This window comes from Chenopodium quinoa, unplaced genomic scaffold (assembly GCF_001683475.1).
Source record: "Chenopodium quinoa cultivar QQ74 unplaced genomic scaffold, ASM168347v1, whole genome shotgun sequence".
Lineage (NCBI taxonomy): Eukaryota > Viridiplantae > Streptophyta > Magnoliopsida > Caryophyllales > Amaranthaceae > Chenopodium > Chenopodium quinoa.
This window is the reverse complement of record NW_018745324.1, coordinates 2,995,805-3,009,521: the sequence shown is the minus strand read 5'-3', so window position 1 is coordinate 3,009,521 and position 13,717 is coordinate 2,995,805. Positions and strand designations below refer to the sequence as shown.

At 34.0% G+C, this 13,717-nt stretch overlaps 1 protein-coding gene across 5 annotated transcripts in view; it reads left to right on the top strand.

Annotated features, from left to right (window-relative positions):
- LOC110712737 (THO complex subunit 2-like) overlaps positions 1-13,717 on the top strand; it is a 41,921-nt gene that overhangs the window by 361 nt on the left and 27,843 nt on the right. For 4 of the 5 annotated variants that reach the window (XR_002509691.1, XR_002509692.1, XM_021891190.1 and 1 more), the window contains exons 2-13: positions 24-149; positions 3,589-3,630; positions 5,039-5,098; positions 5,185-5,247; positions 6,209-6,289; positions 6,859-6,924; positions 7,001-7,048; positions 7,144-7,212; positions 7,307-7,440; positions 8,478-8,553; positions 10,191-10,384; positions 12,835-12,915. Coding sequence is in view for 3 of the 5 variants with exons in the window: in XM_021891190.1 (XP_021746882.1) it covers positions 24-149; positions 3,589-3,630; positions 5,039-5,098; positions 5,185-5,247; positions 6,209-6,289; positions 6,859-6,924; positions 7,001-7,048; positions 7,144-7,212; positions 7,307-7,440; positions 8,478-8,553; positions 10,191-10,384; positions 12,835-12,915 (1,040 nt within the window). In the remaining 2 variants the exon portion in view is untranslated. Of the gene's footprint in view, positions 1-23; positions 150-3,588; positions 3,631-5,038; positions 5,099-5,184; positions 5,248-6,208; positions 6,290-6,858; positions 6,925-7,000; positions 7,049-7,143; positions 7,213-7,306; positions 7,441-8,477; positions 8,554-9,985; positions 10,092-10,190; positions 10,385-12,834; positions 12,916-13,717 lie in introns of those variants that run through there. The other variant, XM_021891191.1, reaches the window with a different exon arrangement.

Genomic DNA, 13,717 nt, shown 5'->3' with positions numbered 1-13,717 from the left:
TTTGTGGGTTTTTGATTTTTCAGGTATATGGTACTTTGCCGTTTCAGAAATGTAAAGCGGCGTTGGATGCGGTTGAGTTTTCTGATGTTATTTCAGAGGAAGAATTAGGTTCTTATTTCGCGGATATTGTTACACAACTGGCTCTTGATGTGAGTTTCGAATTCCATTACTCGTATTTTCATGTCTTAAAGTCTATTATATGTTATGGAAGACTATACTCTAATCAGGAAATAGTATATGTTTTAGCTCGTATAAACTTTCAATTTTGATCTGCTTCTTCCTGTTTATTGTTAAATGCTATTTCGGGTTGACTATTACTTTTACTTGTAGCAAGGAGTAAGAAACTGTTTAGAACTATGACTGCCTTGTGCTTATGGTCTACCGGGTTTTAATTTTAAGAGTCTGGATACTTTTACGGACCTTTGGTTGATGCCATTGTCACATGAAAGTGTACCACTGCTATGTTATTATGATGTCTAACTCAGTGTACGGATGCAAAAAGGGTAGAGTACGTGTGCATACCCCCTCCTACTCATGTGTGATTACATGTACAATATCCATACCCATTGGTATAAACTATAAACCTGTATTGGATATTTAAAACCTTTAAATACCTGCCTATGACTAGGATATCTCATTTACTATTGATTATTTATCAATGTAAAGTAGTTTACAAGTATAAATCAAAGAAACCACATTAGGTTTGAGTTTTGTGGCTAAAAGAGTGATGAGTAATAGTAATGAGTTTGACATCATATAGGCTTTAGGTTAGGGCTCATGAGCTGTCAAGAGTGTTGACTTCCATATTTAAGCTTGGATTAGTTTACCTAATTTTTATGGTACAAGGTTTTGTTGGGTTGGCAAGCGGTTATGGGCCAAGTGGACGGGCGAATGAGAGGCGAGTTGAGCTAGATTTGTGGTAGGTGCGGTTTCAAATTTACTAACCTAATGACTATCTATAGTGGGTGTGGTTTTGTATTCATATTCGCCTACTAGGCTACTACCCTTTGGCTGGAATGAGAGGCGGGTTGAGCTAGATTTGTGGTAGGTGCGGTTTCAAATTTACTAACCTAATGACTATCTATAGTGGGTGTGGTTTTGTATTCACATTCGCCTACTATGCTACTACCCTTTGAAGTCGTAACTAATCCACTTGTAGAATTCCAGAAATTGTATCCACTTGTTGTCCTTACCTTCTTTGTTTACCATCCTTTTGATTTTTTAGAGAGAAGAGGGGGATTGTAAGCCTGTAAGGTGGTAAGATTCCTTCTATATTGATTGACCATGCCATATGAAATGGGGTATAAATTGCCTTTTATATTGAATACTCATTGTATGCATTTTATCTCTTAGTTTTACATGCTCTCATGATTGGTTATTATACATAGAATAGTTAGTATGTTTTCTTAGGTGAAATTGATAACATCAATTATATAACTAGGGTCATTACCTTGGTTTTAAAAAGCGCGCCTCTGGAGCGCCTCGCTCCCAGGCTTTGGGAAATGGGCTTTAGCTAGGTGAGGCTCAAGCGCACCGCCTCAAAGTGCCTTTGGTAAGGTGTGCCTTTGCGCCTCAAGGAAAATAACTAAGATTTAAGTTATAAATTGAAGAATGATGGACATTTTTTCAAATTCAGACTACCTTAGCTTTACATATATCATTATTTAATTTATTATGAATCTTTTCAATTGGTATTAAGTACAATCAAAGTAAAAAATAATTTGAAATAAATATATAAATACATGCGCCTTGCATACAAAAGGCGCGCGCCTTGCACCTCGCGCCTTCGCCTTGCGCCTCGCGCCTTCGCCTTGCGCCTCGCGCCTTCGCCTTGCGCCTCGCACCTTCGCCTTGCGCCTCGCGCCTCGCGCCTAGGCTACAAGGTCCATTTGTGCCTTGGTGCGCCTTGCACCTTTTAAAACTAAGGTCATTACTATACGCTTGAAATTTTACACTATTCACACACTCCTATGATAATCTTTGATGATTTAGACCTTAGGGAAACCCGAAAAATGTAGTCATGTGAGATCTTGTTTGATATGTCTCTATATGAAAACATCATTTTTTTTATTAAAAGATAATTAAAAGTAATAATGTAAGACATGGATTGACAAACATGAAACTCCAAACATTATTTAAAACTAAAAAGAAGTATTAACTATAGATTATCCCAACTATTTGGGTAATTTCTCTAACCAATCCTTAACTTAAAATAGTTAATATTTCCACATTTTATGTTTTCAACGGTTCTACTTTAAAAACATTTTTTAACCCCTTTGCGTATCTTCTTTCTCAAGTCTCTTTATCAATCCACATTTCTCTCTCTCTCTCTCTCTCTGCCACATCCTCCGAGAACCCAAACTATCTCCAATTTCTAACTCACTTGAACCACCGCCTGATTTTCGCTTCCAGCCAATCTCCGCACACCTACCTTCAACCTTGCCTTTGCCTTGCATAGCTTAGACCTTGCAAATTTGACAAAACCCAACACGAATTTAATTTCCTGAAAGTTGAAGAAAAGAAGATAAAAAAAGATAGAGAGAGATAAGGAGATTGAAAGAGAGAAAATATGGGGGAAGCTGGGGATGAAGATGGATTTTGGTTAGTTGAATTGAAGATTAAGAGTAGATGAATTAGATTAGGTCGATTCATTGGTAGGTTAGGGTGAATTAAATTAGGTGAGAATTAGTGATTAAGAAAATCTGATTGTAGTTGGTAAATTGTGTGTTAATTTTTTAAATGAGGGTAATTTGTTCAATTTGATAATTTTATTTTATTTTTATTTACTAGAAGAGGAAATAATTTTTTTTGTTGCACATAATGTTGAGCGTCCATTTTTTTTTTTGCAAATGTTGCACATAATGTTTAGCGGAGGTATTAGATGTACTAATCGGATTGCATTCTTAATATCAAATAACCTGGAGTGAATTAGCATGAAAGACGTACCTGTTCTTTAATTATGAGAAATAGAGTGTTGTCTTAAATAAACATTGATGGGGATGTTGGAGGAGAATCATAAATCGCGGAGGGGACTGGAGAGGAGGAAGGGGAGGAGAGAAGAATGAGAGGAGGAAGTGATGTTGGTTGCCCTTTTACAAGGGCAGGTTGGTGGCTTCATGAATCTGGTTAGAGACTCTTCCCATTGTCAAAATGTTGTGGCAGACTGGCAGTAGGAAGGGGCTGAAAGCGGTAGGGACAATTGATAATTGTTTTGGCACCATTGACACGGGAATGTAAGGGTGGGTGATGGTTACGTGGAAGATACAATGTGAAGATAGAAGAAATTCTTAGAACCTATTTCGTCATTTCAAAATTTAAAATAACCCCATTTAGGTGTTTACAACTCACATGAGAGCATGTTGGGAAGATACTCTTATAGTTGAGATTGTCCATATTTGATCGAAAGATGGGATAATCTAATGTGGAATGACTATAATTTGGGGTGATGTTGTCAATCTTCCCACTTTCATATAGCTTTCTATATTCTTTTGATTATATTATTGCACCATTATGTACCATTGCTCATTGTTTTTCTATCATTTTGATTTTATTTCTTTAATTGATATTCACAAATGTAATTGCATGCAGCTTACCATGTCCGGAGAAATTCGTGCTCGCCTAATCAAATTGGTTAGTTGTGCATTTGTTGTTTTTGCTTTTTAAATATTGGGCTAGTGATGATATAATTCCTCTTCCAAGCCTTCAAAACATGTCCATTAAACATCATGCAGTTTGGCATTTGATATAGCTCCTCCTTGTTTAAGCCTTTTATGCTTTCTATGGGGTTACCTAAGCTCATGATGCATGTTGTTAAACTCATTTCTTTGAGTTTTTATTAGAGAGAAAAGTTGAAAGAATTTCGAGTTGACTTTTTAGGGACTTGGTTAGTCGCGCCGTAATGTACTTTTATTTACCTTTCCCATATACTATACCCTTTTACCAAAATTTGTGCACTTAACCAGATTTTTATGCTATTAAATGTCATTATATACTCTCCATCTACTATACTTATGGCCTTAATTCCAGTATAAGAAAAAATAGAATTGGGCACTATAATATGGGGCGAGGGAGTAGTTATTTTACAAACTTGCTGTTGGCTATCTGATGCGTCTGCTTTTGGGTTGTCTACGTGATGCTTAAGCTAATTGCATCAAGTGTAACCTCATGTACTGTGTAGCTATGCTTATATAAAATATCCCAGTTGGTTGGAGTTTTGTAGATTACATAATCCCTCTGTACTGTATCACTATGTGCTATTCTTGCATCATTAATTTTGTATTACTAAGGGCTTGTTTGGTAGCATTTTCCTTTTCCAGCTTTTGGTTTCCTTAAAGTAAATACCATTTTAGTTGTAATAAAAAATAAACCTAAGTTAAAGTTATTAAATTAAGTTTATTTTAGGCTGCCTTCAAAAATTAAATTACATAAGCTTGTTAAATTACATACAAAATGTGATTTTCGTCATTTGCGCACTTTGTCTTACTCACATGTGTTAAGTTTTTCTTCAATTCGATCCTTAAAGCAAAAGGATGACTGTTCAATCAACGAATCACTAATTCGTTACAGTTGAGAAAGTCTGAGATAGTTTTGAAGCAAAACATCACAGGCAAATTTTTTATGGGTTTTATGTAATTGTAATAGATCATCTTTCTCTTTGTTTTAGTATTACGTTTTTAGTTGTCAAGATTAGAATTGCAAGGGGGGAGAGAACATGTACAAAATCGCCCTCACCATAAACAGCATTTCTGGCCACTTTTAACGATAGAGGAAGGGGCAATGATAGCTGGGGTTAACAAAAAAAAGGAAAAAAAAACCCAAACCTAATCATACCACTTAATATGGTTTTTTGATTTTTGCTTTGGTTTCTCTGTAATTGCTTGGAATTTTTTGTTTTAGTTACAACTTCTGTTCTATTGGTGCACATGGATGAGTTACATGAATTTTCATCTAAGTTGAGAAGTCCTTTGGCATAATCGTTGGCCCCCTCTTATTACACATCTGACTTTGAATGTAATTGTCTGTTTATGCTCTGGCTTAGGCAAGGTGGCTCGTGGAGTGCTCACTAGTTCCAGTGAGGTTTTTTCAGGAGCGGTGTGAGGTTTGTTATTGCATTTCTTGTTTCGATTTTGTTTAAGAATTATTTTATGCTATAATTTTTTTACTGTTTTATTGCGTACGCTTCAGGAAGAATTCCTCTGGGAGTGTGAAATGGTCAAGATAAAGGCTCAAGAACTAAAATCTAAAGAGGTTTGCAGTTGGGTTATTCTTTTATGTTTTGTCATGCCATCTATCTGTGTTCTTGTTTTGTACATACCTTTGTATACATCTTGGTTTTTTTTTTTTTTTTTTTTTTTTTTAATTTTTTTTTAATATTTTTTTTTTTAATTTATTTTATTATTAAGTTTTAGTCTGTATGAAAGCAATTCTATTTAGTGTTCTAGCTTATCAGGGTTCATTAATTTTGATTCGTCCATCTCTCTCTCTTCTTTTACAATTTTCTTTCTTAAATGCATTAATGTAATATCCACCCACCATTATTTACTTGCTTCTCACTGGGTAGCTGATTGGATTATTAATTCATTATAATGGGAGTTTTAATGTAATTGTTTTCAAAGTATATCTTTTTTTTTTTTTACTATATGACTAAGCTTTCAAATTAGCAACCAGTAAAGTGCTTATACTTCAATTGTTAAAAGCGAAAGTACGTATTGGTGAGACAGTTACTCAGAAAACAAAAATTGAAGTCTGGTGTTCTTTTATAATACTCTATACCATTAACTCTTTGTTTGGATAACTACAGTGAAGGGAAAGGGAGGGAAGGGAAAGGGAGGTAAGGGGAAGGAGAAGGTCAACTTCTATTTTCCTTCCAAATCTCTCCAACAATGGAGGGATTTGGTTTATATTAAAGGGAAGGAAAATGGATCCTTTCTATTCTCTCCCCTCCCCTTCTTGCATTAGGTATCCAAACAAAAGATGATGCATCCTTTTTTTTTTCTCTTCTCTTCCTTTCCCTTCCTTTCTCTCTATCCAAACATAGTGTAAGTTTGCTTTTGGCAAAAATTACTCAACTCTCTCTCTCTCACCTTTTTTTTTGGTTAGTAATATCTCTTATTGGGTTAAAGGCTTTATTTATTTATTTTTATTTATTTTATTTTTTGTTTTTTGTCAGCTGACATTTCTTATTTAATTGTTGTTTTTGTCGTTTCAGGTTAGAGTAAATACTCGTCTGTTATATCAGCAGACAAAGTTCAACCTCCTTCGAGAAGAGAGTGAGGGCTATGCCAAGCTGGTATGTATCCTGAGAAAAAAAAAACATTAACTGTGATGATGTCGATTATGGGCTTCATTGGTCAGAGTTTTTGATAATAATTATTCCAAGCAATGTACTGTGAATGAGTTTGTTTTTTTGATTCAATTTACTTTTTTTTTATAAAGGTAAAATTTGAATGAGGAATTTAGATTAGTTGTGTCAAATGAAAAAACCACTACTTTGCTCTTTGTTTTATTCATGTCTTCAGACATTTACATAATCTTCTTGTCACTATTTTTCTTAGATTTTTTATTTTATTTTTATTATTTAAATTAAGGACCCTCTTTTCCGTTGTCCTTATTGATTGCAATTCTCATTGATTTGGAAGGAAAGAGAAGACGTTGTGAAAGACCTTATACTTGAATGTTTGTTTCATGTGATTTCTTTTTGTGCATTGAAGCAATTATTTGCTGCATGATCTTCCCTGTGTGAGATTGTTTGAATTATCAAAGTTGCTGAGGATTATGTCTTGAGAATGTTGTAATTGCATGACTGTTTGCATGTTCATCATTTGTGTTTCTCACTGCTGCTTATGCTATATGCTGTAGGTAACCCTTCTTTGTGAGGGTTCAGGGGATCCTAACTCATCGTCCTCAAAGATTGGCACTATTAAGGTTTAATTCTTTCCCTTTTTGTGATATTGTCAGTGTTATTATATTTCTGCTTGAACTGACCATGTAAATTTTGCAGTCTTTGATTGGTCACTTCGATTTGGATCCAAATCGTGTTTTTGATATTGTAAGTTGGTGCTGATTATCACCTGAAATAGGCCTATGCATATGGTTTTTTATGTTTTGCATATTTTTGATTAATTCTATTGTTCATCTTTTTAGGTCATGGAGTGTTTTGAATTACAGCCTGACAATAAGCTTTTCTTGGATCTCATTCCAATTTTCCCTAAGGTTTTTAATAAGTCAATTATATTTTGATTGGTTAGTGTTGGTTTTCTGTTTGTGGTCAAGGCTTACCAATTACCATGTTGCCAACTTTGTGCAGTCACATGCTTCTCAAATTTTAGGTTTCAAATTTCAATATTACCAGCGTATGGAAGTGCAAAATCCTGTACCTTTTGGACTGTATCGGCTTGCTGCTTTGCTTGTCAAAGAAGACCTTGTTGATCTTGATAGCATGTGAGTATTTGTGTCCTAAGCTGAGTATTCCAATGGTACTTGTATGTTTGCTTGTAGCCTTTTCTTCTTTGTCTCCTGTTTTAAAAGATCACTGTTGTACTTTTTGCAACTCATGCCCCTTTGGCCTTTATGCATAATAAGGGTTAAAAAAGAAAGGAAAAAGGCATTATTAGTATAGATGAGGAGAAAATAATTGACTTAAGTGTCTCTTACTTTTAATCAGGAAAAGAGCATATTGTGTATCTTGTTATTTTTATGTCTGGTTGCAATTGTTGCCCAACTAATTGCATTGTACATGGATTGTTGACTTTTTCTTGAAGCAGAGTGAGGATGAAACTTTCCTTGCAAAATTTCAAGTTATACTACCTTGGTTTAGTAGTAATCACAACAATTTGACTTTTGCACTATACTTATGCTTACTTTGACTATACTTAGTAATAATAGCTAAACTTAAAGGTACAATTAAAGTAACATGATGTAGTTTGCATACAGCGGTATACAAACTCTTGTAGACTTTAATAAAGACTGCACTCAAACAAATATAGACTTGGGAGCATGATTGGTGTGGAATTTTTTGTAACAATTTTTAAGTGCCTATATTGAATTTCAATTTTGCTATTACAGTTTTGTCTGTAATGACTCTATTATGTTGGTTTGTGCACATTTAATGATTAACTCTACGCATCTTACTCTCTACTACTTTCAGTAGAGATTGTCTGTGGTATGTAATTATTGGGATTACAAATTATAGTCATGTAGTTTTCCTTCTCTCTTCTGCATTGTGAGTATGTGATTTTAATTTAGGATGGATGTATCTCGTCTCCCTTTCTCTTTTGTCAATAATCACTAAAAAAAGGTACTGTTAGATAGTCAGGATAATCACTTTGATAATTTTTGGTAATTATGTTCTGCTTTTGTTTTTTTTTTTTAGATTTGTTTTATTTCAAGTCCCTGTTCGCTGCTTTGAGGTCTCTCAATCTGGATATAATGTATTAATTCAGCTGGATGATGTATAATCAACAATTTAATATTTGCAGATATGCACATTTAATTCCCAAGGATGAGGAAGCATTTGAAACTTTCAATGCCATTAGAACGAAGCGCCTTGATGAGGTTTGTTATCAGATAATTAACATCCCCCCCCCCCCCCCCAAACAACAACTAAAGAAAAACAAATCTGCAATTTGAATTGGCCTATGGCTATTGCGTATTAGTTATAAACTAATGAGGAAAGTCGGTAAATGTGACAGGGATCTTACTTTCCTGGAAATTATAGAAGCGAATTAAATGGAAGGTTTACTTGGTCCATTAGTTTTTGACAGATGGAATATATTGTTCTAGTATGTTTCATCCTTAGACATATAGTCCCTTTCTCATTTTTGTTGTACTCACTTTGGTTTAATTTATTTTTCATACTTCATTTACTATCTCACATTTCTTACCCCACAATAATCACTTTTCCACATTCTCTCTTACTTTATTCACCTTTTTCTTATTCCCATCCACTATTGACATTCTTTTTCTGTTACTTTATTCTACTTCATCTTACACCCATTCACTGATTCACCTTTTTCAATAATTTTTTTAACATAAACATAAAATAATGAAGGTAGAACAAATCTAATAAGGACAAGCTGCAATGCCTTTTTCTCTTAATAGCCTTTCTATAAACACATAATATGTTTTGTACTATTTACATTTTGGACAAGCAGGACAAAATCTGTAGGCATTGGTTTAGAGGGAATTTTACCTATGGACAAGTTTTTTTGCATCAAACCTTGCCTTGAATGATTTGGCTTGAAAGAAATTGTAAGGTGTTAGATGCCTTTGTCCGTAATCTTTGGAAGCCTCTAGCATTTTGAATTTTACCAAACGTAGAAAGAATGAAAAAAAGGATTTTGATTTGCAGTTTTTTTCCTTCGGTATACCAAGGTCTCACCGTGACATATAGCATGAACCTTGGCATACCTGTTACTCTTATCTTAGACAATCAATTAGTTGAAGTTGGTGCAGTCAGAACTTAAAATTAAGCAACTTGTTGCTCATAGGGTTAGTGAAACATCCTTTGTAGTTTGCCGTTAAAAAAATAATTTTGATATGTTAAGGAATATTAAATATATGATCATATAAATATATAATGATTAACAACGAACACTTTAGAAGGAATGTTTTTGTGAGCGATTAAATATTAGTTTGTTCACTTTTAGGCCAATTTCTGTTCACCTTAAAAAAAAAATTGGTAAAAATAATTACAGTTCACTGAATATAATTTTAGTTCAGTAAAAATAATTCTGGTCCAATAAAAATAATTTTAGTAAGTAAAAATAATTTTTAATTTGTTAAAATCAGTAAATTCAAAGTACAAATATACTACTTAATAGAGAATAAATTTTATTCAGTTTAGTAAAAATTATTTCAGCAAAAATAAGATGAAGAGAACAAGGCATTAATCAACCAAATCCACTATCTTTTTATTTATATTCACCTTTATTCATCAAACCCCGCTATCTTGTTATTTTTATTCATCTTTCTAAATCTTGTGCAAAAGTCAAATGGGACTCCTACTCGTGGATGGAAGGATTAATTTTATTTATCGCACTGGTGATTCACACTCTTAAAATGGAGATGATGGTTATGATTTCTATAAGATGGTGGTTATGATCTCTAAATTGAGTTGTTTCAATTTTTTTTCTTATAGAATTTGCTGCTTTATCTAGGATGCGTTTCATTGTGTTGGCTCATTGTATCAGGCTAACAAGATTGGAAAAATAAATCTAGCTGCAACGGGAAAGGATCTTATGGATGATGAAAAGCAAGGAGATGTGACTGTAGATCTGTATGTCGCTTTAGAAATGGAAAATCAAGCTGTCAATGAATCTGTATCAGAGCTCGAGGACTGCCAAACACTAGGCTTGCTTACTGGTTTCCTTCTTGTGGATGATTGGTATGCGACTAATCATTACCTCCCTAATGGAAAGAGGGAAACATGCTTGTTGTTTCCCTACTTCGACATTTTTTTCATCGTTCCTTGCTCTTAAGTTTGTTATAAGTTACTAGTTTGTTGTTTGCTTTGTTGCTCTATTGTTATGGTTCAATTTTCATTTTTAGCTTAATGTGGTAGGTATGATTTGTCTTTTCGCTAACCACATGAGCCCCAAACATTGGCCTTTGGGTTTTTTTTTTTTTTTTTTTTTTTTTTTTTTTTTTTTTTTTTTTTTAAATTCCAGGTTGCTATTAGATTAATTGTCCCCTTAGCAAAAATACAAAAATGTCCCATTTTAAAATAGATTAATGAGAATATAAATAAAAATAAATTAATGGTTTGCATAAAAAATAATTATATTTATAAACCATAATTGCCATGTTCTAGTACCTTTGGTCAAATATAAGATAGTCCGTGTGCCCTAAGCTTTTTTAATTGCCATATTAGACACTTGGATCCAAATCTGAGTCTCCATAGCATAGTGGTTACGTTTTTTTTATCTTACAGCAAGATCTTTGTTTGGGTGAGATTTATTGTTTACTGAAGTATTATTTCTATTGCATTTGGGAGGAGACATTCACTATGCATAATGCATTTTGTTACTGTTCCCCTTCTCATGGAGGGCTAAATCAATATGGCTGGCATATTTCTTCTTTTGTTGTAGACTATGTCAAGTGAGGAAATTAGTGGCACATTGTATAGGTATTGTAGCATGTACAAGCACACCAAATTTCATGGAAAAAGGATAAAAGGTGGCTTATGTAAAACAATGACTGGATATGCTTGGTAATAATTTGGCAAGGGGTTTTGTACTACTATATAGGTTGGTGCAGGCATGGAGTGACTTTTTCTTTAGGAGTTTGATCTCGATGGATGTAGTGAGTATTTTAAAGTGATGTTCTCTCTTTTGAAAATTTAGTGTTCACTTGGGTATTAGGGATAGGAAGGCTCCTCAAGCTTCTATTATTTATTTTATATTGATAAGCAGTATTATTAACAAGATCCTGCTGGAAGTGTACATTATTATGGTATTAGATTGCTTGCAAGCCATTATAATATTTAAAGAGGAGAGAAGTATACTGATCTCTTAGGGTCGATGTTGCGCGTGACATGGATGCAAACTTAGAGGTTCTTAATTACTGGATTGTGGAAGATGGCTAAATAGTGCTTAATCAGGTATAGACCAATCGGGTCTGGTTCAAGTCAGGTCAGGGGTATTTCTGGTCGGGTTACTTTGGGTTCAGGTCAAGAAATGCTCTACCCCTAATGTTTTGGGGTTTGGGTCAACCCAATGGGTTTAAGAACTAATTTTTATTTAATTCATTTTTTGCTTATTATTAGAAATATTTGATTTTTAAGCTATATTTGTGGTTTATTTTTCAATTTTGTTAATATGTGGAGAATAATTTCTTGATATAATTTCTTTGTATCACTTAATTATCTCTTCAATTATATAATTGACATTGTTAATATAGGTGTATATAATCTTTTTGATTGTGTAAATAATTTCCTTATATAGTTGGTTATTATCTCTCTTACCTAACTTAAAGCATTACGTTATCTTCACTAACTATCTTTGTAGTACATATTATGTAGAGCTTATAAATGCAATACAATTCAACCTTAACATATAAAATAATGATTTTGTGTAAAGGACGTTAGCTATACAAAATTCAAACTTAATACTATCTAATAGCGGTCAGTGGAGGTTGGTGTGGGCTATGATGTGGTTGGTGGTGTGGCGTGTTTTATGCGGATGCAGGTTGTGCAGGTCGGTAGGTTAGTGTGGCTGTGTGGATGGCAGTTGATCTAAGAGAGAGATAACAGAGAAATGAATGTAAAATGGTAGATGGATGATCAAAATCAATCAAAGAACAAGATATTCATTGTCCAATAAATGTATATCTTAATTTTTTTTTAAAAACCCCACAAAAATGGGTCAGCGGCTCAGGTAGGGTTTGCCCAAAAAATTACGGGTTAAATGTGTTAAAGCAAAGTTGAATTTTGGGTCGAAAATGTTCAAAACCCGCAAAAGGCGGGCCGGGTAGAGATGGAAAGATAAGATCATATTTTGGTAGAGCTTGCTTGAGGTTGTTGCATATCTGGTATCAAGAATTAGCTTCAGTATGTCAAGAATCATCTTCTGAGTGGAACTTCAGTTTTCTTGATTGTATATATATTACAATGTAGCTTGAGGGTTTCATATATATTGTCTTTTCCTTATGTTGGTGATACCCCTCTTGGTGTGTTATTATTTAGTTTAATCTATACAAATAAAATACGAGTATTAAAGCACTTACTGATAATTTTCTCGACTTTTTTTTTGTAATCTGTTGCTTGAATGAGCCCATATCAGATAACCCACTTCTGGCTTACTTAACAGCATCGGTTCCTTTATTATTGTATTACAGGTATCATGCCAATATCTTGTTTGAGCGTCTCTCACCTCTTAATCCAGTGGCATATGCTCAGATTTGTGATGAGCTGTTCAGGTACACAAAGACATGTATCTTGTTTCTGTTGTTTGAGATTGGATACTTTTGATAATTTCATATCCTGTCTCCATCTGCTGTTGCTGTGTTTGATATAACATTTTATGCACTTATTACTTCAGTAGACATGAATACATAAAGTCTCTACTGAATTACTGATTGTTGAACATAATGCACACATGGAAAATTTTCCGGCTTACCTGTTTTGACATGAGCAGGCATATCAGTTTTGACATGAGCTGACTTAGACCCTGGTTCAGACTTCAGAGTACACGGCTTAGACCCTTGTAATAACACCTTAGTGTCAACATGAGCAACTGAAATGCGCCCTTGTGTTTTGACCTACAACAGTTGCTAATAAATGCCAGCCGCCTCCGTCAAGAAGAACGGCACAGCACCACAAAGCTGTTTGTAAACAGGCAATCGAGGGGAAGACTGGAGTTATAAACTAAAAGTTGACCAAGATTACTTTTAATTTAACCTTACCAGGATTTAAAAGTTAAACTGACCCCTAAGCTATTATATATTTTTTTTAATTTTTATAATTTGGTAAAATCTGACCCCAAAAATAAAAGTTGTAATTTTTTTTTGAATTCTAATGTGCTAGTCAGTTGAAATTGTGTGTTAAGATCTGTGGCAGATATTTCCGTATCCCTTCTTGGTAGCCCCACTTTGCTGCTCCCGTTGTTTTCCTTTTACTTGTTTCTATCTGTAGCATGATTTTAAATCTTGGATGCGATCACATGTCACAATCATGGTATCGGTCACATAACCACTTCCGCGGGCAATGCGGATGGAATGT